We start from the raw sequence: 23,963 nt of genomic DNA, 5'->3' as shown, positions 1-23,963 counted from the left end.
GGGAGCTCGGTTCATTTAGGGAAACATGAATTCCAAGCAGAGCATGATCGCCCCTCTTCAGAAACTGAGCTGCAATGCAGTTTTCCAACATGATAATGACCCAAAACACACCTAGAAGATGACAACTGCCTTGCTGAGGAAGCTGAAGGTGAAGTGAACAATTTGGACATGTTCACTGTGGGGTGTACTCACTTATGTTGCCAGCTATTTAGATGTTGATGGCTGTGTTTTGAGTAATTTTCAGAGGAAGGTAAATCTATACTACTATACAAGCTGTACAGTGACTACTTTAAGTTATATCAAAGTGTCATTTCTATAGTGTTGTTCCATTAAAAGATATAATGAAATATTTGCAAAAATGGGAGGGGTGTACTCACTTATGTGAGATACAGTAAGTAAATATGCTGAACCATTGCGATGGATTCAGAGTTTGCAGTGACGCCAATTATGTTCCGCCTCATTAGTTCACCGCACGGAGATCTCCGGGGTTTGCCTACAGACTCTACATTCACTGAATGTAGAGTTTGTATGTAGAGACTACAAAATTAGGTATAAAATCATCATAAAGTCATTATCAGTGAAAGTCGCCATATGTGTCTCACCTTTAAATCAGACCAAATATGCCAGTTTGAAAAGGTGTGTTTTCAGATGCAATTTGAAGGTGGAAAAGGAGTCAATAATGCACTAGTCTCGCCACCAGACAATCAGAGATCTCCGCCTTCTGATAGTCTGGGGACACTCCTTTCTAAAGTGTGTTTAACACACCAGAGAAAACGGCCAGCAACAAAGCAACGCCTCTTGCATTTTTGAAAAGGACATGCCCTCCCGGAAATGTGCGCTTCCCCTTTTCTCGTCCGCAAGGAAACAAACACACACAGAGCTTGAAAATGGATGCTGAGAGATTTAACTCTGTTTTATCAAACGTGTGCTCAGTCCTCAAGATTGTGGAAATGAAGGACTTACAGCGACTTTGTTTAAAACTTTTAACGCAGTCGGACTATGTTTACGAGCACAAGAGTTCAGAGAGCCACCGAAGGACCGCCCTGCGGATTTACTATTGGTTCTGCAACGTAGGGAGTTTTTTTAAACTCTGAAATTGTATCCGCCCATCTAAACACAAAATCAGGGAGAAAGACATCAGTCTTTAGTTAAGCAAAGTGTCTAAAGACTGACTTGTGAGTCTAATAATGCACTGTACAGCTACTTGTAGGTGAAAACATTACTTAAAGTTATAGTTGGTAATCCTGTTCAGAAACACTTTTTGTTATACTGGGTAAAATGGTCCTTCCATCCTGAGAGTAGTCAATGCATAATGTGTTCAGAAAAAGGAATGAAAAAAATCAGACAACTGTGGCAGCTGCAGGCCTGTAAAAACTCTGACCAATCTCTGCCATTCGGTGCGAATGGAAAGAACCAATCAGATGCCTTCATGTCTCGTATTGCCTAAGCCCCCCTCCATCCCTCCCTCCCTCCTCCCTGCGCGCACTCATCACATGTCACCGTTGCCGGAAATATTCAGCACACTCCTCAGCAGAAATACTGAGTAAGCAGGAGTTTGCTGCACAATGGCAGAGAAAATGCAGCCAAAAGTACCATTTCCAGTGTTACTTGTAATGGCTCACCCCACTAAACAGGCTGAGAAAACAAAGTCAGAGGCAGAAAAGGCTTTGGATGAGAGAGGACAAACCAGACATCAACAGCAGTCCAGCTTTTGAATGGTGGAGACAACTGAGGGAGCTGAAGGGCCTGAAAACTGATGCAGAGGTTGCTGTCTTTCTGTTGGACAGGTAATTATTTGTTTGCTTTGGGGGGATTTGTTATTTTACTCGGCTCTCCTCTGCTCTGCTCACTGCAGGCTGCGCGTTCAGGCATGTCTGGGCTCGTGGCTTTGGACGGAGCACTGACGGGAGGGGGAGGAGAGGGTAGAGCTTAGAGGAGGTTCAAATCTTGCTAGCTCTCCAACATTACCAACTATAGCTTTAACATTTGAGAGTTTCACAGTCACTCTAGGAAAAGTGGGAAAACATATTTAGCAGATCGGATATTGGCCATGACAGGACAGATCCAGATTTAAAAAACAAAAATTCTATGCCGCTGCACCGGCGATAGCAGGGCCAGAGGCATTATGTTTTTGGGTTGTACATCCCATTCTTCTGATCTTGCTATCTCAAGAATTCTTTTAGGGATTTTCAAATTTGGCACAAACATTCACTTGAACTCAGCAATAAACTGATTAGATTTTGGTGGTCAAAGGTCAAAGGCCACCATAACCTTGCATCTGTCTCATTTTTATGAGTGCGAAATCTTAAGAACAACTGAGATGAACTGATTAGAACTTGGTGGTCAACGGTCAGGGTCACTGTGACCCTATCTGTCACATTCTCGTGAATGCGATATCTAAAGAACACCTTGAGTGAATTTCTTCAAATTGGCATCAACATTCACTTGAACTAAACGGTAGAGTTTGGTGGTCAAAGGGCAAGGTCACTGCGACCTTGTGTACATCTCATTCTCCTCAATGCAATATCTCAAAAAGCCCTTAAGGGAGTTTCCTCAAATTTGGCATAAATGTCCACTTTGATCTTAGAATGAACTGATTAGAATGTGGTGGTTGAATGTCAAAGGTCAAGGTCACTGACCTCACAAAACATGTTTTTGGCCACAAGTCAAGAATTCAAATGCTGATTATGAAAAAAATTCACACAAATATCCAATAAGATCACATGATGAAATGATGACATTATATCCAAAAGGAAACTGTTCTGACAGGGGAATTGTGCGTGAAGCATCCATGTTTTGGCAGACATGGATGTAAATGTAAGTGCAACTTAAGTGGTTTGCGGAGGCATACATCAGTGAAGCAATAATTCAAGGTGGTTTTTTTTGTGAATTTCATTATAAAATTCAGTGTTTCTCTGTTTCACATGAATTCAGTCAGGACAGGCCACCAACTTAAAGAGGCAACAGATAGGATTTGTTGTTTTTTTTTAGCTTGGCGCCACCTAGTGTCTGTGGTGTTGCGTGGCACTGTGGCAACAACCAAATTGATTGTGGGGATCAGAGATAATCAATAATATGACTCTATTGGACTCTCTAAATCAAATAAAATGTAGGCTGTAAAGCCACTGGTATACCACTCTGTATATGTGTATATGTAGAATGAGAATTTGTGTGGACACTACTAAATAAATTAGTAAAGAGACCGAGCAACAATTATCAGCTTTATCTGAAGTAAAAACAAATAGTAATGCAAATAATTATACCAGAATGCACAGTACCAGTACAAACAAGTCACAGTAAATTATACCAATATGTACACTATCAGTACAAACAACAGTAGACACAGTGGAATTATACCAATATGCACATGTAAACAGTCCCGATTCAAGAATAAACGGTACCGTATGGAAACGATGTGGCCGGTTGGAGCTCAAATTGAATGGGACACAAAGCTGAGTGTTCACTTAGCTGGGCGTAACTTAGCTGGGCGATGTCCGGCGATAGCTGCCTCCGTGAGAAGAGAACAGAAGGAAGGGAGGGGGGTATCACTGTCCGAGGGCTGCTGTAGAATGGCAATGAGGATGTCAGCCGACCAACACTCGCTACCTGGTGCCTGGTTGCGGCGATTTGCGATGCTGGCCAGCTAGGAATTAACTAGCAGCCAGTACAGTACAGTCCTCTCTCGTCTAGCTAACATTTAGCCGTGTTACTTACCAGACGTTGCGCTAGACTTTTTCGTCGCTGGTCATTTTGACTGACAGGGTCATAAAAATCCAGTCATAATCTATTTTTACCGGTCATTTAAATTTTCGCTTTTAAATGATAATAAAGATATTCAAAGACATTTAGTTTTCATTTGTTCGTTTTTAATAAATCCAACAAGCAAGTTATAAAGTGTGCATTAATAAGGACATGAACGAAAAGATGAACACACGCCGCAGCGCTTCAGTTCGGCATCTGGTCTATTTTTCATGCGAGCGCTTCTGTCAAGCTGGATGGAGCGGATCGTACCAAACAGGAAGTCGGACACAGAAAAGACGAGAGAATCCGGCCAATTTTCAAAATAAAATAACAACAGCATGCACGATGAACGTGAGGAGAAAACACTGTGTTTATAATTTAAAATAACACAACAGTGCATAACCGAAAACATTTTTCAATATCCTAATTACTTCATTACAATTTTAATTTTTTGTCACCGAGCCTACAGACATAACTACATGAATTAAATGGTCAGAACAATATGCCCTATTCATTCAGTGTTTACCCAACACGTTCAATACATGGACATGCAGTGACAAATTGTCATTAACTTATTATGTTATAAAAAACAATTAAAATATGGACTTACCCATGTTTAAAATGACCTGTTGATGTGAAAAAACGAGTACTGACGGGAACAGACGAGTGGACGATGTTTAACCGGCACGGAGAGCGCAGGAGAAATGCGCTGCCTGTGTGGACAGTCAAGCGCCTGCGAGTATACTCGCAGGACTTCTGCAGCACTACCGCATCTGGTGTGTCCAGGCCGTTATGTTAACAACGCTACATGAAGCAGATGAATGACTTTTTCTCTGCTGTGTGAAAACGGCAGCCACTTAAACCACTGACTGTGCACTCCGTTGCCAAGTGGGCAGGGGTGGTAATTGCAACCGGTCAAAATGAGCGACGGCCTTCAGATTTTCCGGTCATTGTTGTAAAAAAACGGTCAATGACCGAGAATATCCGGTTAACGCGACCCCTGTTACTTACTAATCCATTAGAAAGAAAGCTAGCTCGACATCAGTTTTGAAGCCTCTTTGGTCACAGAGCTCCCTCCATCTCTTGAACGCTCGACTGAGGTTTACTCTTGTTTTTCCTCTTCTTTTATCACTCTCCTTTTTGCTCTTCTTTGCCTCCTCAGACAGAGGAGCTTGTTTTCTTTTGCTAGGCCGTTTTTCACTTGTCTCCAAACGTTGTCCGTCTGCCATTGTGCTCGTGACTCAACTATCTCATGACCAACTCCTCATAAGAACTCGCTCCAGTCCCTGATTGGCTGACCGACCAGTTACGCAATACATGACGCGTTTTCTGCCGTAAAGCAGTTTTTTTCAGCGAAATTTCAGCACCGGTGGCAGAAGCTTATTGCAAAGCCACTAAGTAACCTATGTAAATGCTGATAGTCTGATTTTTACTGTGGCCACTACCCTGTGCAACCCACATTATTTTCATGATGATATATTTAGGAAAAGATGCTGTCTGTTGCCTCTTTAAAGTGCCACAAGAATCCTTGACCTTATGTTGCATTACATGAAAGTTATCCCCACAAGTTCCCCACAGTGAGGTATACAGGTTTTGCTCTTGGGATAAAGAGAACACTGTTATCAGGGACTTGTTATTGGCAGAGCTGAGGTGTGCAAATTGGTATTGGTAGAGAAAAAAAAACCTCAGGTATTGTAACAGTATCAGTAGAAAATTCAAACAATACCCAGAATCAGTGATTTCAAATGAATGTTTGAACGTTTTCAAATGGCACATTAGCAACTGTTACCTTATGGTTTTTTAGAAGGTATTTAATTTCAGAAATCATATATTTGAATTCTGTCTTGCACAGTCTTCCTTATTTTGATTGACTGTGGTGTATATGCAAAAAATTTAGATTTGCACATCCAAGAGAAGTTGCGTTGTGGCATATGTTGACATTTCAATATTTGTGAAACCATTGTAGAAATGCTTACATTTTTCAGTGTCATACACATTTTAAAGATGGTACATGGAAAATAGAAAATACACAGTGATACAGTTTCAGGCCAAGTAAATTTAGCCGGGCTTTATTTTGCCAATTAAGGACAGAGGGCTGGAAAGAACCTGTCTTGTCCATAGAACCTGAATGCTGCCTTTAATCTGCCTGCTCTGAGTTTATCCTCTTAACTTTGTGTCTCTTTATGTGTGTGTGTGTTTGTGTGTGTGGTTGTTGGGGAGAGAGAGTGACTGACACATTCCTGGTTCTTAACTCTTTCCAGAACCAGAATGAAAGGCTTGACTCATGACAGAGCTTGAATTCTCTATTAACTTGCTAGCCTCTGACATCGTCACAATATTGTTATATTAAATTAGAAATGTGCAGGAAATTGGGCTACAGGACAAGATAGCATTGTTTCTGTGAGTGTTTATCACAAGGAGTTTGCTATGGTACATGCTGGCTGTGGCAGCACCTCTCTAAGGATGGTCCATGGATAATGGTATGGTATCTCTGCTGTCACTCGGAGAGAGTCGCACCTCTAGGTGGGTATCAAGGCACCTGCCATATAGACAAAAGCAATAAATTGACAGATTGATTTGTGGTCAGCACTATTACGTAATGTAGATACCTTTATGACTGTTGTTTATGGTCACATCTGGAACAGCCATTATTGGAACACTTTGTTTAAGGATTGTTCAACCTTTTGATTGACATGAATAGAAAAGGCCACTTCATTTAAGTTGTTTTGCATTGGTTTAAAAGAATATAAATAGTAATGACATTAGAAATTGACATTTCTTTTTGTTAGACTTGCTAATCGGGCTGGATATCAAACCTCAAAACTTATTTGGTAACAACCAAGATGCATTTGTAGAACCTAAAATTGAAAGTTGTCAAGATACTGAAAGCTTGCATCAAATAAATGTCCTGTAGAGATTTGTACTCTTGTCTTTTTCAAATCTTTATCAGTTCCTGTTATATATTTATATTATATTTTGTCAATTTGCACTGCATTTTACTTATCATGTTTTTGAATGGCTGTTGGTGTTGAGACAACATTAGAGAACTTTCCATTTGGTTTCAGCTCCATATTGTATTGGCACTAGTACTGAAAAGTTTCAGTGGATACCCAGCCCTGTTTGTGAGGCATATTTTGCTCCTCAAGAAATCCATATTAGCAGTATTTGCTTATAAACCTTTAAATGCAGAATCAAACAGACTCTGATGATCTAGTGGTCTTCTGTATGTTTTGGCAGGAGTGCAAGTCTTTAGGCTCACTTTCCGCTGAGTTGAACAATGACAGTAAAAAGGTAATTGAGTGCTTTCCAGTCAAAACCAGGTTGAATTTCCTGACGTTCACCTCTGGACTACAGGGAATCAGAACCTGCACGAGAGAGGAAAAGCCCTCTCTTCAGGGTGCCTCTTCACCAGCAGCCGACCACAACTATCATCATCCCATCTGATTAGAAGGTGTGACCAATAGCTGCTAAAAGCAAGCTTTCAGAAAGGGTTCAGGCTTATATAGCCTGACAGGGAAGCCACAGTCCAGTTTCTGCTAGGAATTGACTGCTATTTGATTTGTATGTCTGTGTTTTGACACCTGTCATATGTTTTGGCTCCATGCCAAAGGCTAGCTGGTTAGCTGCTGAATCCTATTACCATAAGCTGTGGATTAGCATATTGAAAGGGGGAGGCTGGTTCATTGACCCTGGCAGAGCTTCATATGCTATATTGGTCTGATCTGTATCACACTGTCACAAATTGAGTCAAAAACCAAGCAACCCAGTGGCCATGTTGCAATACCACCTTGTATTGGGTTTTCTGTGGTATTGTGTCATGCATTTACTGGTTTTTACATAATTCTAAACTAAATATCTGGGTTTTGGACTGTTGGTTGGACAGAAAGCTATTAGAGGACATCACCTTTGGCCCTGGAAAATATTTTCCATTATTTTCTGACATTTTATATACTAAATGGTCAAAAATAAATCGTAAGAAAATGCTAAATAAAATTGTTGTTTGCAGCCCTAACAAACTGTACACCAGTTAATTATACAGTGCTGTATTGTTCATTGTATATAGGATACACTATACTGCTCCGTACCCCAGCTATATGTATTTATTAAAAATACCCATACTCCAGTGTATTTGATATCACTACTTGATCTCAGCTCTGCCCCCGTACTATTTTTTTTTTATTTTTTATTTTTTTCCCCCCTCACCCTCTCATCCTTTTAGGGTGGTATCTGTGTCATCCTCAAGCTCAGGTCCTCTACAAGAGGCCTGGGAGTTAGAGGGTTCTGCGCAGTATCTTAGCTGTTCCTAGGACTGCACACTTCTGGACTGATGCTTCAGATATTGTTCCTGGAATCTGCCGGAGCCGCTCTCCCAGTTTAGGGTCACTGCCCCTCGGGCTCCTACCACGGGGACCACGTCAACTTTGACCTTCCACATGTTCCAGCTGTTCTTTCAGCCCATGATACTTCTCCACCTTTTCGTGTTCCTTCTTTCTGATGTTGCTGTTGGCTGGGATTGCCACATCTACCACCACTGCCCTCTAATGGTGTTTTCAACCACCACTATGTCCGGTTTGTTAGCCAGCAGCTGTTTGTCAGTCTGGAAGCTGAAATCCCACAGGATCTTAGCCGTGTTGTTCTTGTTGTAAATTATAATAGTAGGCCTCACATGGGGCACCATTAATGTTGGAAACAATTCTGGGCCTCACACAGTGGCACCATTAATGTTGGAAATTATATTGGTAGGCCTTATGGGGTAATACCATTAATGTTGGGAACAGCCCTTGATGTGTGATCCTGAGGGCACAACATGTTCAGTCCACAGTTGGAAAAAGTCACAGAGTGGCACCTACAATGACAACAACATGTGTATGACAATGTCTGTGAGGTCATAATGTGGTGTCCTATCCTAGTGTTTTGAAACTAGGGGTGTAACTGACAAGATTCTACAAAAATAATCTAAGTGTACTTGCAAAGTTGGACAGTGGTGTCAGAGTCCAAACCAGAATTTAGACTTCCTAAACTAATAGCAGGGTGTCTGGCTATTACTGTTTAGAATGACTGGGTCTGCTGCTGTTGCTGGCAACTCAAGTCTGCCTAACTGCAAAAAACAAGGTACTTTGGATTAGCATTTGTGCTACTGTCAGTACAGTGGTGGACGCCAGAGGCAGAGAGGCATTCAGAGGCGCTGTCACTTTCTGAAAGATTTTGACTGTATTCTGAACTGTGGTCAGAGATTCTGCGCTCATCATCTGACTGGTCAATTGGCAGGTCATAGTTCTGGGCCAGAATATCTGAGTATGGCCTTCTACAGCTTCTGTTCTGTGAATGGCCATCTCGACACAGTTGGGGGACATAGTGGTCATGCTTCTTGTCTCCCTGCTGTCTTTTCACACCCCCCTTTGAGCTGTAATGAGAGTGGTGTTTTGGGGCAGAGGATGTGTGTGACACTGCAGGATTTGAACTGGAAGGCTTCATTGGCATCTCCTTGGCTTTGGAAGTGACAGCAGATTCCCAAGCTACCTGTGTAAACTTCCTGAGCTCTTGTATGGATGGGATACCCTTACACGTCATGAATACAATACGAGTGCGTACACAAGGATGCAGGTTACGCAAGAACAAGGACTTGAAGGTTGGGTTCTCTTCTAAGCTTGGTGCATTCTTGGCTTGAAAGTATGCGTGTCTCAAACATTTGTAATAATCTCTAGGATCCTCAAGACATGAATGTTTAATTTGGAGGGCTGCAACCATAGATGAAATTTCAAAAATAAACTTGTGGACAGCTTCTGAGCTGGTCTTCCACACAAGTTTAATCTTCTCCCTTTTGGTTGCATGTGGCAGGTCAACTAGACAGTTGTCTAATTCTCTCATATAATCATCAATATGTTGATCTCAGTTGTCTGAGCGGAGGAGGTGTTAACCTCTCATCCAGGGAGAAGTTTGAATCAGAGAAGCCGGGATCACACTGGCTGTAGGACTGTGGTGGGGCTAGATGTTCTGCTCTAAGCCTGAGCAGTTCTTCCTTAAACGAGCAGAGGTCTAACTCTACTGAATGCAAGTCATCTATATAGCGCATGGCTTTCTTGTTAGCCATCTGTGCTTCATGGAGGAGAAAGCATTTTGCGCTCTTAGGGTTTCTGCCTCCTTTTCTAGGGGTGCTTTGCTCTGAAAGGCAAGGCTGGTTTGCCTGTGAAAGATCAGGAGCGAGCATTTTAACAACGGACCATTGGATGCAGTCTGTGCATCACAGTTGTCACTGAGTAGAGAGTTTATCTCTTTACTGCACTCACTGAGACTCAACCTGCTGATGAGTTCAGGACAACCAGGGTGTAGGCTCTGTGCAATGGAAGAGATAAACTGTTCTAAACAGGGGTTCTCCATTGTTAGGTCTTGAAAGGAAGGTGAGGCAAACACAAGTTGTTTTAGTACAAGTCAAATGTGTGGGCAGTTTACAACTTCACAGGGCTGGTAGCACACTATGGCTCTTGTGCTCTATCTCTTACTTAGGCTGAAATGCATGGCAGTAACAGCCGGTTTTCACGTAAGCCCTCTAGGTTTCACAGGGCTGGTGGCATACTGTGATGAATTAAAAGAAGAATAGGAACAAAAGAATCAACAGCAAATTCTGACAGCTTGATCAGATTGCATTGAACACGTGGTATTCAAATGCTGAACCAAAATCTTACAAGTTTCTACAGGGTAGGTCAACTTGAAAAGCTAGCAGCAATAGCAAACTAGTGTAACATTATGAGGGCTTAAAGATAGCAGTGATCAGTAACACAATGTCTCTCAGTTTGCTTTAGCTTTATGAATCAGTTAATTGTCACCACAATGTACTTGTTTGGAAGTACAGCTGAATGTCTACTGCTGTAGCAGACTAGTGGTGTGAATGTAAAGACTTTTGAGTTGTCTCAATATGGATTCAACAATTTCTGGTTTGAACCAAAAAATGTACCCTGATATTAATATTGCATATTATATGAATGGCAAATTTTGACTTAAAGTCACTTTTATTCAACCAACAAGTTTTTTTCTTTTTTTTTTTACAGAAATGTATACAAAACATACAAATATGCATGTCAGTTCACACACTGATTCAAGAGTCCAGAAGTGGATTATACAGTCCGAGACAGAGTCCACAAAACCGAGACCAAGTGAGGTCAAGGAGACTAGAAGCTTGACTGCAGCACGGTGCAGTCAATACAGTACAAAGGGATACAGTCCAGTATAGTTAGTTCTTAGGATGCTGCCTATCCCTTCGAATATACTTAATAAAGGGACCCCAAACATCAAGGAACTTGTGATGAGTTCTTCAAAATATATACAAGAAACCATGTCATTCAACCATTTATTGAAACAAGGAGGGGAAACTGATTCCACTCTCTCAAAATAACCCGTTTTGCTACAACCATACCAAACATGAGGGCTTGTTGAAGTGATAAGAGAAGAATGAGAGAGAAATTGGAGCAGCCCAGTATTATCAGAAGACTGTCGGGAATCAACTGTTTGCTATATATATATCACTGTACAAATGAAAAATGTCATCCCAAAAATTCCTAAGCTTAGGGCAGGGCCAGAAAAGGTGACCCAGAGTCCCGTCATCTAATTTGCATTTATCACTGTATACTGAACTGAATAAGTCTGGCATTGATAGAACAAGTTTTGATCCTATTCAGTCCCTGGGCCCATAACGCATCTGAAATCACATCACCGGTATCTGATATCCATGCCTCTTTTATATGCAGAGAAGAGGTTGCCAAGCTAAAAAGATTAACAAATTGAGAGATTAAGCGTTTGGAAGAAGGAGGTTTGGTCATAAGCTCATAAAAGCTATGTTGCTCGGGCATCGTTTCGAAGTGTGAGACCGACTGCCTGACAAAATTTCTAACTTGCAAATATCGGAAAAAATGGCTGGAAGGGAGACCAAATTTTGCCTGCAGTTGAGCAAAGGAAGCAAAGTTATCGTTAATGTAAAGGTCCTTGATAGCGCATAGGCCTTAGTCTGACCACTGTGCGAAAGCAGCATCCATCGTGCCTGGCTTGAAACAAGGATTCTGACAAACAGGAGCGTGGATAGACAGTGTGGGGAGATTCAGCACAGCCTTAATCTGTTTCAAGATATTAAATGAGTTACGCATGACAAAATCATCTTTCAGACGTCTAAGAGGTAGATTTAATTTGGAGAATAAAATAGCTGCTAAGGAGGCACCTGTAAGCACTGAAGCAACACGAGTCTCTATTATAGGCCAACTGGGGAAGAGGGAATCTCTCTGCCCGGTCGCAGCTGCAGAGTGGCTCCAGAAAACCCAGGCTCTGGCGTTACAGGCCCAATAGTAATGACGTAGAACAGGGAGGCCCAGGCCTCCCTCAGCTGTGGGTTTCTGTAGGTGTGCCTTAGAGATACGAGAGGGTTTGTCGGCCCAGATAAAGGGAATAATGATGGAATCTATCATCTTGAAGAAAGAAGTTGTGAGATATATAGGTATGTTTTGAAAAAGATACATAAATTTGGGGAGAACTACCATCTTGACGATATTGACATGCCCAACCAACGAGAGAGGAAGAAGTTTCCATTTGTCTATCATGATTTTAAGTTTACCTATCAGGTCCAAGTAGTTCAGCTTAAAAAGAAGCTTTGGGTTCCTGGTGATATTGATCCCAAGGTACACAAAGTGAACGGTGGAAACTTTAAACGGCAAGTTGTTAAGGAAGGCAGAATTGAGCCCATCAGACAGAGGCATGAACAGACTTTTTTCCCAATTAATAGTAAAACCAGAAAGCTGTCCGAAATTCTTTATAAGATTTAAAAGTGGAGTGAGGGACACCCTAACGTCTGACAAAGTCAGGATCACGTCATCTGCGTACAGGCCAATGGGACTATTGAACGCGCCACCCCCACGCCAGTAATCTGAGGACTGGCTCTGATGGAGATAGCCAGGGGCTCTAGAGCGAGCGCAAAGAGCATGGGGGAGAGACAACACCCCTGCCTGGTTCCGCGGTACAGCAAGAAAGGGGGAGACCTGTCGTGGTTAGTCAAGACCGTGGATTTGGGGCAGGCGTATAGCATTTTTAATAGTCATGAATTTATCGCCAAACCCAAACTTCTTGAGAGTTGCAAACATGTATCTCCACTCAATTTGATCGAACGCCTGCTGAGCGTCTAATGAAATCACAGCAGAGTGGTGGAATACATAATATTTAGCAAACGACGAGTATTGGAGAAAGAAAACCTATCTGGGATAAAGCCCGTTTGATCGGGGTGAATTATAGTGCCGATGTGTTTGTTTAGCTGGTTTGTCATAACTTTTGCAACAATCTTTTGATCACTGTTTAGCAGGCTTAGAGGGCGCTTAGTGCTGTCCCTGCCTTTTTTCAGGAGAAGACAAATATGGGCATCATACACACTATTAGAAAGATTCCATCTTTCACAGAACAATTTATCATTCGAAGAAGAAGAGGGGCAATTATGTCTGTATGTCTTTTATAAAATTATATTCCGAAGCCATCCGGGCCACAGGCTTTACCATTGGGAAAAGAACGAATGGCTGTTTTGATTTCCTCTAGCGTGACGTCAGAATCCAATTCTAGCTTAGCGGCTTCATTAAGAACTGGGATGTTCAATGAATTGAGAAAATCATTGAGGTCGACGTCAGTGGCTTTAGACTTGGAGGTATGTAGCTGACTAGACTCACAAGTCAGTCTTTAGACGCTTTGCTTAACTAAAGACTGATGACTTTCTCCCTGATTTTGTGTTTAGATGGGCGGATACAATTTCAGAGTTTAAAAAAAGTCCCTACGTTGCAGAACCAATAGTAAATCCGCAGGGCGGTCCTTCGGTGGCTCGCTGAACTCTTGTGCTTGTAAACATAGTCCCACTAGAAACACGTGTAGTGGTACAAAATGGCTCAGCCGTGCTCGCAGAAAACGCCGTCAGAGTTAGTGGATGTTTGTTGCGTTTGCGGCGACACATTCTCACCAACTAAAAGAAACAAACATAATCTTTTACAAGGCCATGACTCATCCATCCGGCTGGACTATAACGTTAGAGGGAATCGCCTTGTTGTTTACAAATACTTACGGGTAGAAAACCAGCAGCGCTTTTAGCTATATATATATAGCCTATATATCACATTTTTCACATCACTGTATCACCGTATAGACTAATCCGATGTTTGTAAAGTCTATAAACACAATGATTGAACAAACATTACTATTTATGTGTGCACGTTTAGCTGGGCTAACCGTTAGCTGTTAGCCCTGTTAGCCGTTAGCGGTGTCTGTAATAGGTAATAACTCATTAAACGGTCGGTGAAAAAAATATTTTTTCCAGCGGATATCTTAGTTACAACATGATTGAGCTAGCAAAGCAGTTTTGTGTTGCTATGTGTGGTATTTATTCAGTTTTGGGAAATCACGATGTCTAGAGAGCATCAGTGGCTGCAGCTGACAGGGACAGCTAACAGCCTAACAGCAGCAGCAAAGCTAACATCAGGACGTCATCTGTTAAAAGCCTCCCGTTGTCGGATACGACATGAAACTACTCCAGTTAGCTCAATCATGTTGTAACTAAGACATCCGCTGGAAAAAATATTTTCTTCACGGATGAGCACACGTTTGATAAAACGGAGTTAAATCTCTCGGCATCCATTTTCAAGCTCTCTGTGTGTTTGTTTCCTTGCGGACGAGAAAAGGGGGAGCGCACATTTCCGAGAAGGCGTGTCCTTTTCAAAAATGCAAGAGGCGTTGCTTTGTTGCCGGCCGTTTTCGGCGGTGTGTTAAACACACTTTAGAAAGGAGTGTCCCCAGACTATCAGAAGGCGGAGATCTCTGATTGTCTGGTGGCGAGACTAATAGCTGACTGAAAAAAATCAAAAAATCTGTCATTAATCAGTTCAGGATCAGTTATCAGTTGTCCATTGGGAGAGGAGATTTTATGTATTGCCCTGTCAGCCTGTACGCCTTTTAACTGCCTAGCAAGTAATTTGTCAGGTTTATCTCCTAGCTCGAAATGCTTTTGTTTGAGTTTACGGATATAATTTCCAGCTTGTTCCCCAAGCATATGATTGTACTTGTACTTTAACTTCAAGATGTCATTAAGGGTGGCTTCATCATTTGTATTGCGACAAGTGTCCTCCAACACGGCTAGCTCAGCCTCAATATCCGCAAGACGCCTCAACCTGGCCCTTTTAATGGACGATTGGTATGAGATGATGTGACCCCGCAGTCAACAAGTTTTTTCTTGATTGGAAATGACACAGGCGTCTCCCAGAAGATAATGATGTACAAGACGCATCATTGTGGAAAAAAATATTTCTCAGCTGAACAAAAAGTGGCATGTCCAAAATTATTCATACCCTTTGCAAACTGTCACAGTCTATGGGAAAATCCAAAGTTCTATACCATTCCAAATAGTCCAAGCTGCTCTAAAGCATCCTAATTACCCTGATTCATTGGGAACAGCTGTTTTAATCAACTCAACAGGTGAAAAACAGCAGCTCTCTGCAGTTGGTTTGTGGACAGTCATGGCAAAGACAAAGGAGCTCAGTGAGGACCTAGAAAAAACTTGCTGGTTGAATAAAAGTAATTCTAAGTCAAAATTTGCCAGGGGTATGAATAATTTCTGGCTTGACTGTATATACACATATATATATATATATATATGTGTGTGTGTGTGTGTGTGTGTGTATATATATATATATATATATATATATATATATATATGCAGAAAATAGACCAGACGCTGAAACAATCGCTGCAGCGCCGGCCGCGGAGCTGCACCGACATGGGCGCCGAAAGGAAACTGGCTTTGCTTTGAGGCGCTTCGAGGCTATTCGCAGCGATTCCGCGTCCGGTGTGGCCCTGGCGTAAGAGCAACCTGATAATAAGGATTTGCAGTAATCCAGCGTAGAGGTAACAAAAGGATGGACCAATTTTTCTGCGTCTTTTTGAGACAGGATGAGACTAATTTCTGCAATATTACACCTATGATTATTATTAACACCTAGTACTGAACTGGTATACCTTTGCTGCACAATGACATCTTTTCTCTGTTATTGGTGACCTCTTGGTTGTGTGTGCTGTTGGTGTGGACCTCTGCTGTTGTTACACCAAAATATCCTTTAGAAATGATCAGATCTATCGTGTCTGTCGTCTTTCAATCTGTCTTAAATGGAAGTGTTAATGTGTAAAAATATGTTAACACCTGATCTGCAGTTACTAGCACTTGGAAAGTGTATAATAACACATCAGAGAATGTCAGTAAGCCACATGCACTTGCAGTACAAACCTAAAGCTAAAATATAACCTTAAGCTGAAGTAGTGATCCCAATAGTTGAACTTTAACTTGTTCTTACATTGCTGAACAACACTACAAAACTCAGAGCACTTATCCCTATGAACAGTTTTGCACTACTTATGGTTTTTAACTTTGGCTTCCTGTGTTTCCTATCCTACAGTGGAGGAGTCAGACATAATTGACTTGGAGAAGCGCTACTGGCTTCTGAAAGCCCAGTCCAGAACTGGCCGCTTTGACTTGGAAACCTTTGTCCCGCTGGTCTCTCCTCCTATCCATGCCTCACTGAGTGAAGGTAAGACAATATTGATGTGTGTTTTTCATGTCTAATTGGTTTGTCAAGTTTATTCAGGTAAATCTATCAATTCAATTATCATTGCCCTGTGTAGGTCTTAAGGCTTTTAAATCCAGTCCCTCACCACTGAATACAACCCTCTTCAAAGACTTGCTCTTTCTATGAATATTGTTATTGATGTTGTTTACCAGGTTTGTTTCACGCCTTCGATGAGAATAGGGACAATCACATCGACTTCAAAGAGATCTCTTGTGGACTCTCTGCGTGCTGTAGGGGGCCCATTGCTGAAAGACAAAAATGTAAGCTAATTAAGATAAGTAAAACCCAGACACTTGACATACAAAGCCTTTTTACCATAAGGAATCCAGTCTATTTGTTCTTTGTAGCTGTTGTCTGGAATTTGAAAATTGAAAAGTAATAATTTTTTGATGTGTTTGATGTTATTTTAAGTGTTGATTTGTGCTGTAGCTTGTTAGTTCACAATTGTCATCTCAATTTTCATTGGTGCTTGAAATTACATAACGTTACATACATTTTTGGATTTCCTGCTAATAGACTAAACAGCATGGTGTTGGTTAATTTATTTAATTTTATTTTCTATATAGCGCCAGATTAGGGATGGGCATCAATTTTCGATTATCGATGATTGATTGTTAAGGCTTTTGATAGATCACAAATAATTTTGATCGATAGTCGCAGTGTTTCCCCTACAATGCCTGGCATAGGTCCGGCGAGCCGCCGTGCCAACGAGACCCCCCGCCCGGCGAGTTGCCGTGCTAACGAGACCCTTCTGCCCGGCGAGCACGGCGGCTTGACGGGCCTACGAGACCCCCGCCGGACCTATGCCAGGCAGAAAATCATAAACAGACAGAGGCTCTCATCGCTCTCCAAAGCCTCAGCGGCTTTCCTTGAGGCCTCTGAAAACACTACGCCATTGAAAGACGGAGGTTTCGCTGAAAACTGAAGCCTGTAACTACTGGCTGGCAACGGTTGTAAAAACCCAGGGGTGAGCTGCGCATGCACGCCATTCTTCCTCTTTGGCCTGGGGGGTTGAAGCTCAAAACTAGGGCAGCTGCGCTCTCTTGCGGCGACAGTCTGCACTGCACTCTTTTGTTTTCTCTCTTTTGAAATACTCACTTATCAATTAATCGATAATTGATCGTTAATTTTTTTGAAGATCAAATAATGAATTTTGATCGTTTGCCCATCCCTACGCCAGATCACAACAGAAGTCATTTAAGATTACCTTTCCTATAGAACAGGTCTTTACCTTGTCCTTTTATTAAACAAAATAAATAGCCTTATTATTTTTATCTTATTTACACAACAGCATGTCATTTCTGTCTCTACATTCTGTCTCTACAATCCTTCTCTGCTCTCTGTATCGCGCAGGGCGGAGTTCGGCCCCGATGTGCGCACACACACACACAGACAGGCACGCGCGCACACACACACACACACACACACATACACATACACACACACACACACACAGGTGAGCACACAAGAGCGTGGCCCAGGACGCATTTTCCTGACAATTATAACCGAGCCTGGCCAGAACTGGAGCGGAGCCTGTGTTGCGTTCAGGCGTTGTCACGTGAATAACAAATTCCAGTACTTGAATAGGGATATTTTCATAGGTGGGGGTGAGCCCACTCTGAACTACGGGAGCCCAGTAGGGAGCGTCGGTGGCGGATGTTTAAAGAGAAATTCGATTTTCATTAAAACAATTCAACCTAAACTACAAATTCGAATTAATTGATTAAATTGATTTATCGCCCAGCCCTAGTGTTGGGTTTGTAGGGAGTATTGTGCTTCAAAATCATGTTTGCTTTTCTCCACTAACATCGCTGTCTTTGACTGCCAGTTTGCTTCAAAGTGTTTGATCTGGACCGTGACGGAGTTCTGTCTCGAGATGAACTCCATGAAATGGTGGTGGCCTTGCTAGAGGTGTGGAAGGACAATCGCACAGACACACTCTCTGTAAGTACACACACTAGCACACTGAATGTAGATGTGGATATGGACTGTATGTGGACAAAGGCCCCTGCTCTACAGAGTAGAGGTATCAAGGTTGTACTAAACATCAAACTTTACGTCATTATCTCTGCCAGGTGTAAGCCAGGGTGAAATCAGCTCTGCAGCTAATTTTGCACACCACTGGACGTTTTTTTGTCTGTTCTTATAGTGTTTCTTGTTGTTACTTCCTACTTTGTTGTGCTGTGGCCTACAGACAAAGTTATTGGCATTCAAAGTCCAGTTATAAACACATGGATCAAAAATTTCTTACTGTTTTAGGGGCATTACGCATGCTGTATTTTTTGCGCCCTCAAATTCGATGTTTTCGGTGTAGACGTGCAGCAGACGTGCTCAAACGCCAGAGCAATGACATTGTGGCATGCACGTGTTCCCTAGTGCCTATCCCAGCTGACACTGGGAAAAAGGGGTGGTACACCCTGGACAGACTGCTACACGTATCACAAGGCCGACACACATACAGACAACCATTTACACTCACATTCACACTTGACACAAACATGCAAAAGGCCAAAACCCACCAGCAGTAAACGGCGCACATCGAAAAATATGCCCCAATTATTTTCAGTGTACAACACCACACCCATGGCTATATGCGCATCGGCGCTCTTGGGGATTGTGCCTTGTGGCACTTCATGCCACTGTCCTATTTCCAGCCCCAACACTCCTGCAATTAAATGCAACTTCTCTACTCACCAAGGATGTATAAAGAGAACTCTGTTGCTGTTGCTGTATCCTGTGCGGCAAAGAATGGATGACAAGGGACTTGTTGTTGAGGTTGAGATATATTCCAAGCTCAACGATCCACAGTCCTGACATTATAAAGACCATGGCCAAAAAGATATTGCCTGGTGAGTCATAGCTCTGGAGATTGGCTCTTCAGGTCAGATGTTAACTTTTATTGATTTTACACTAATGAAGAAGTATCTTCAATATGAAGATTGAAGATATTTCAATGAAAGTGTGTTGTCATCTGTTAACGAGCTGCAGCACGGCACGTCAGTCATGTGCTGGGGACAGCACTTAACATTAGTCACATGATGCGCCACACTGTGGCGGCACCAATGTGTTTCAAGCTAAACTCCACACAAAAGGGCCCCTGCCAGCCTGCAGATTCCAACCTGGAACCATCTTGCTGTGAGGCAACAGTGCTAACCACTGCATCACTGTGCCAACCAGCATGCCCACCAGTTCCTGAATACTGACCTATTTACAGTGTGTAGTTTATCAATTTAACTCATACATCAATAGAAATGTAAATTTGACCATTTGTTGTTAAGTGTTGGAACTGTTTCTTGAAGAACAATAATTTATCCATCTGAACGGCACTTCTGTGCAGCATCTCTGACCATAGCTAAGGTTCACAGATGCGGTCAAAGAAAACAGATTTTGGTACCAAACCTCAAACCTGGCAGCCTCCCTATGACAAGACTCCGACAAGCTGTAGTCACTGCGCTTAGCTATTGTCTACTGTTCATGTATGCACAGACAAGAGACTAATATTGATCTTCTCATCTTATTCTTGGAATAGACTTTTTCCTAAAATGGTAAACTATTAGTTTGAAGCCACGAGTGCAATATTTAAGTATGTTTCAACCAGGTTACAAATGAGCCCCATGTGCGCTCATATTGGTCCAGTCTGTCTGTAAGAGAGTATGAGACTCTCTCATAGCTAGCCAGTTGAGCCATAGTAGTGGTCCACTCTTCATAAGGAGGGGGGCAATCCTTTTTCCAGTGTCTCAAGAGCACTCGTTTGGCTGTCGTGATGGCCAGAATGACCCACTTCTTTCTTTCTTTTCTTTCTTTCATTATGGATCCACCATTAGCACTTGCCAAAGCTTGGCTATTCTTCCTGGGGTCCATCACATCCAATACATCCAACATAATACAAATCATACACATCTACATACAATACACATACAGTAGCCACAACAAACACAGTACAAAACATACAACATCACAACATAATACATCACAACATAATACAAATCATACACATCTACATGCAAAACCCATACAGTAATCACAATAAACACACAATAGTTCACAAACATTTAGAATCAGGTACAGTATAGAAAACATCTTTCAGAAATCTATACTTTCCAGTATTTTACATTTCATACTAAGTAAGAATAGTCAAGGGTTTATTTTTCGGAAATTTTTCCTTTCTCATAATGAAAATTCCCTACCCCATAGTAGGGCTGTACCCAAATATTCGGATATTCGAAAATTCACTTCTATGGGTAGGTATTCGTTATGAAAATTTGGTATTCGATATTCGTTTGTTTTGTTTTTTTAACATATTTTTTTGGTGCTAAATGTAGTCTTTTTGTTGTTGGTCAATGTAGGTTATCAATAAAAATCAAAACTTAAATTGCATTGTTAAAAATGTGAAAATATAGTATAGCCTACCAACTGTGCTTGTGCGCACGGCACGCTTGAGCGCAAACGTCTGAGGCTGTGGATCAGTGCCAAGTTTTACCACTTTATCACTATTCCCTCTAACTTGTAGCTTTTTTTTCGTTATCTTTTGAATTTAATATGAATTATGGAACCGTTTTTGTCAACGTTTGTTTCCCCCTTTTTGTACAATAAATTGTTTAAAGTTTCAACAAGTTTCTTTTTGGAGTGCGTGTCACCTGCTCAACGCATCAGTACCTTCGGATGCCATGACAGTAATAGATTATAGATTAATAGATTATAATAATAATGTCAAAATATCATTTACAGACCGATTTAACAGACGATCACTGCTGCCCGACCCGCAGGTCTATTTGTGGGTCCTGCGGGTTACGGGTCGACCTGCGCATCACTACCCAGCTCAGTCTATAAAGGCTGTACACAACAGTAAGGCTATAGACATTATTTTCTATTCAGGCCAGCAGAACCAGCAGCGCATTGGCTCTACAGTGCACGGCGCTGCTGATTAACCATTTTGTTGCAGCACAGAGTGTCTGCCAGTAACCAATTACTTGCAGAGGCTTCCTACAACTTGTTTCAATGGTTCCGATTTAATCAGAAGACAAATTAAACAGGATGACTAGCCAATGTGAAAATCAAAAGAAAGCATAGAATAATGTACTGAAGGAGACAGTTGTGCCATCACATTTTTTTGTGGTTTGAGAGCAAAGATCCGGTCGCCGCTGTGCAAAACTCCGCAATACAATTAGGTCCGAAACCCCCCCGGAAAAAACACCTCACCATAGTTCTATACGTGACCGTTTTCTGTGTGATGCTTGTGTTGACTTTGGTTAATATAAACCTTCCCTCTGTTGCATGTTGTTTTTGATATTCATGTTGAGCAAAATGAGAAAGTAACTATCCTTGGAGACTGTGTTACCATTATGTTTCTAACAAAATTTAACAAAACATAGTAGGACCTCCGTCTTACAGTTAACCATCTCAGGCTGTCATGCATGTCTTTCACATTAGTTCCATAAGAACAGTGTAAAGCACAACGTGCTGCTTTGTTTTGTACAACTTGCAATTTTGTCATACCCTTCATCAAAGCACTAGACCATATTACAAAACAGTAATCAAGCTGTGACAACACTAAAGCATTAAGAACCTGTTAAATGACATCTGGTGGCATACCTTTTGAAAGTCTTCTTATAACTGACACACCCCTTCCCATTTTGCTCACAATGTTATCAGTATACTGAGACCATGATAGACTATGATTCAAAGTGATACCCAAAAGTTTAGTCTCTTGTGCTTGATCAACAGGAATGTTGTTTATATGTAAGTTAAGTTTTGGTTCAGGTCTCAGTTGATATCTTGATCCAATTAATATAGACTTTGTCTTACCAACATTAAGCACAAGGTTATTACATGTCACCCATCCAACCACTGATTTCAACTCTCTCTCTAAGACGTCATTAACTATTTCTGTTGTTGATCCTGCTGCATATATTGTCACATAATCCGCATACATAGCAATTTGAGATTTATCTAACACCAAAGGAAGATCATTTAGGAAAATAGAAAACAGTAAAGGCCCCAAACAACTCCCTTGAGGTCAACTTGACTCACCTTTGGAAAAACTACCATTAAAGAAAACTGTCTGCCCTCTATTTGTTAACTAGTTCTCCATCCACTTTATTGCAGTAGAAGTGAAACCATAATGTTTAACAGGGCTCAACAATAACGATTGCCCGATTGCCCAGGCAAGTAAAACTCAAGGTCGGGCATGTAAACTAACATCTCACTTGCCCGATCGGGCAAGTTGCTTAAAATAGTAAAAGGTAATAACCAATTGATAAAATAAATGTATTTTAAAACGTGCTCTTCTGCTCTGATGCAGCGGTCTCTCTGCCTGAAGTCACAGGCACACGCTATGTAACAATGTCCTGCCCACAGCCCCCATTGATATTATTTTGCGCGACGGACGCTTCATATACACTGAACAACAATGTAAACGCAACACTTTTGTTTTTGCTCCCATTTTTCATGAGCTGAACTCAAAGATCTAAAACTTTTTCTACATACACCAAAGACCATTTCCCTCAAATATTGTTCACAAATCTGTCTAAATCTGTGTTAGTGAGCACTTCTCCTTTGCCGAGATAATCCATCCCACCTCACAGGTGTGGCATATCAAGATGCTGATTAGACAGCATGATTATTGCACAGGTGTGCCTTAGGCTGGCCACAATAAAAGGCCACTCTGAAATGTGCAGTTTTGCTTTACTGGAGGGGTCTGGGGGGGTCAGAAAACCAGTCAGTATCTGGTGTAACCACCATTTGCCTCACGCAGTGCAACACACCTCCTTCGCATAGAGTTGATCAGGTTGTTGATTGTGGCCTGTGGAATGTTGGTCCACTCCTCTTCAATGGCTGTGTGAAGTTGCTGGATATTGGCAGGAACTGGAACACGCTGTCGTATACGCCGATTCAGAGCATCCCAAGCATGCTCAATGGGTGACATGTCCGGTGAGTATGCTGGCCATGCAAGAACTGGGATGTTTTCAGCTTCCAGGAATTGTGTACAGATCCTTGCAACATGGGGCCGCGCATTATCATACTGCAACATGAGGTGATGGTCGTGGATGAATGGCACAACAATGGGCCTCAGGATCTCGTCACGGTATCTCTGTGCATTCAAAATGCCATCAATAAAATGCACCTGTGTTCGTTGTCCATAACAACCCGATGAGGACGACGAGCATGCAGATGAGCTTCCCTGAGACGGTTTCTGACAGTTTGTGCAGAAATTCTTTGGTTATGCAAACCGATTGTTGCAGTAGCTGTCCGGGTGGCTGGTCTCAGACGATCTCGGAGGTGAACGTGCTGGATGTGGAGGTCCTGGGCTGGTGTGGTTACACGTGGTCTGCGGTTGTGAGGCCGGTTGGATGTACTGCCAAATTGTCTGAAACGCCTTTGGAGACGGCTCACGGTAGAGAAATGAACATTCAATTCACAGGCAACAGCTCTGGTGGACATTCCTGCAGTCAGCATGCCAATTGCACGCTCCCTCAAAACTTGCGACATCTGTGGCATTGTGCTGTGTGATAAAACTGAACATTTTAGAGTGGCCTTTTATTGTGGCCAGCCTAAGGCACACCTGTGCAATAATCATGCTGTTTAATCAGCATCCTGATA

General features: G+C 41.9%; 1 protein-coding gene across 4 annotated transcripts in view; it reads left to right on the top strand.

Annotated features, from left to right (window-relative positions):
- Positions 1-23,963, top strand: part of usp32 (ubiquitin specific peptidase 32) — a 204,231-nt gene that overhangs the window by 74,762 nt on the left and 105,506 nt on the right. For all 4 annotated transcript variants that reach the window (XM_050055471.1, XM_050055481.1, XM_050055453.1 and 1 more), the window contains exons 6-8: positions 16,194-16,325; positions 16,517-16,624; positions 18,193-18,308. In XM_050055471.1, coding sequence (XP_049911428.1) covers positions 16,194-16,325; positions 16,517-16,624; positions 18,193-18,308 — 356 coding nt within the window. The remainder of the gene's footprint in view (positions 1-16,193; positions 16,326-16,516; positions 16,625-18,192; positions 18,309-23,963) is intronic.

The sequence above is a fragment of the Epinephelus moara genome, chromosome 2 (assembly GCF_006386435.1).
Source record: "Epinephelus moara isolate mb chromosome 2, YSFRI_EMoa_1.0, whole genome shotgun sequence".
NCBI classification, from domain to species: Eukaryota; Metazoa; Chordata; class Actinopteri; order Perciformes; family Serranidae; genus Epinephelus; species Epinephelus moara.
Note: the sequence above shows the minus strand (reverse complement) of the source record. Positions and strands in the feature narration are given on the sequence as shown.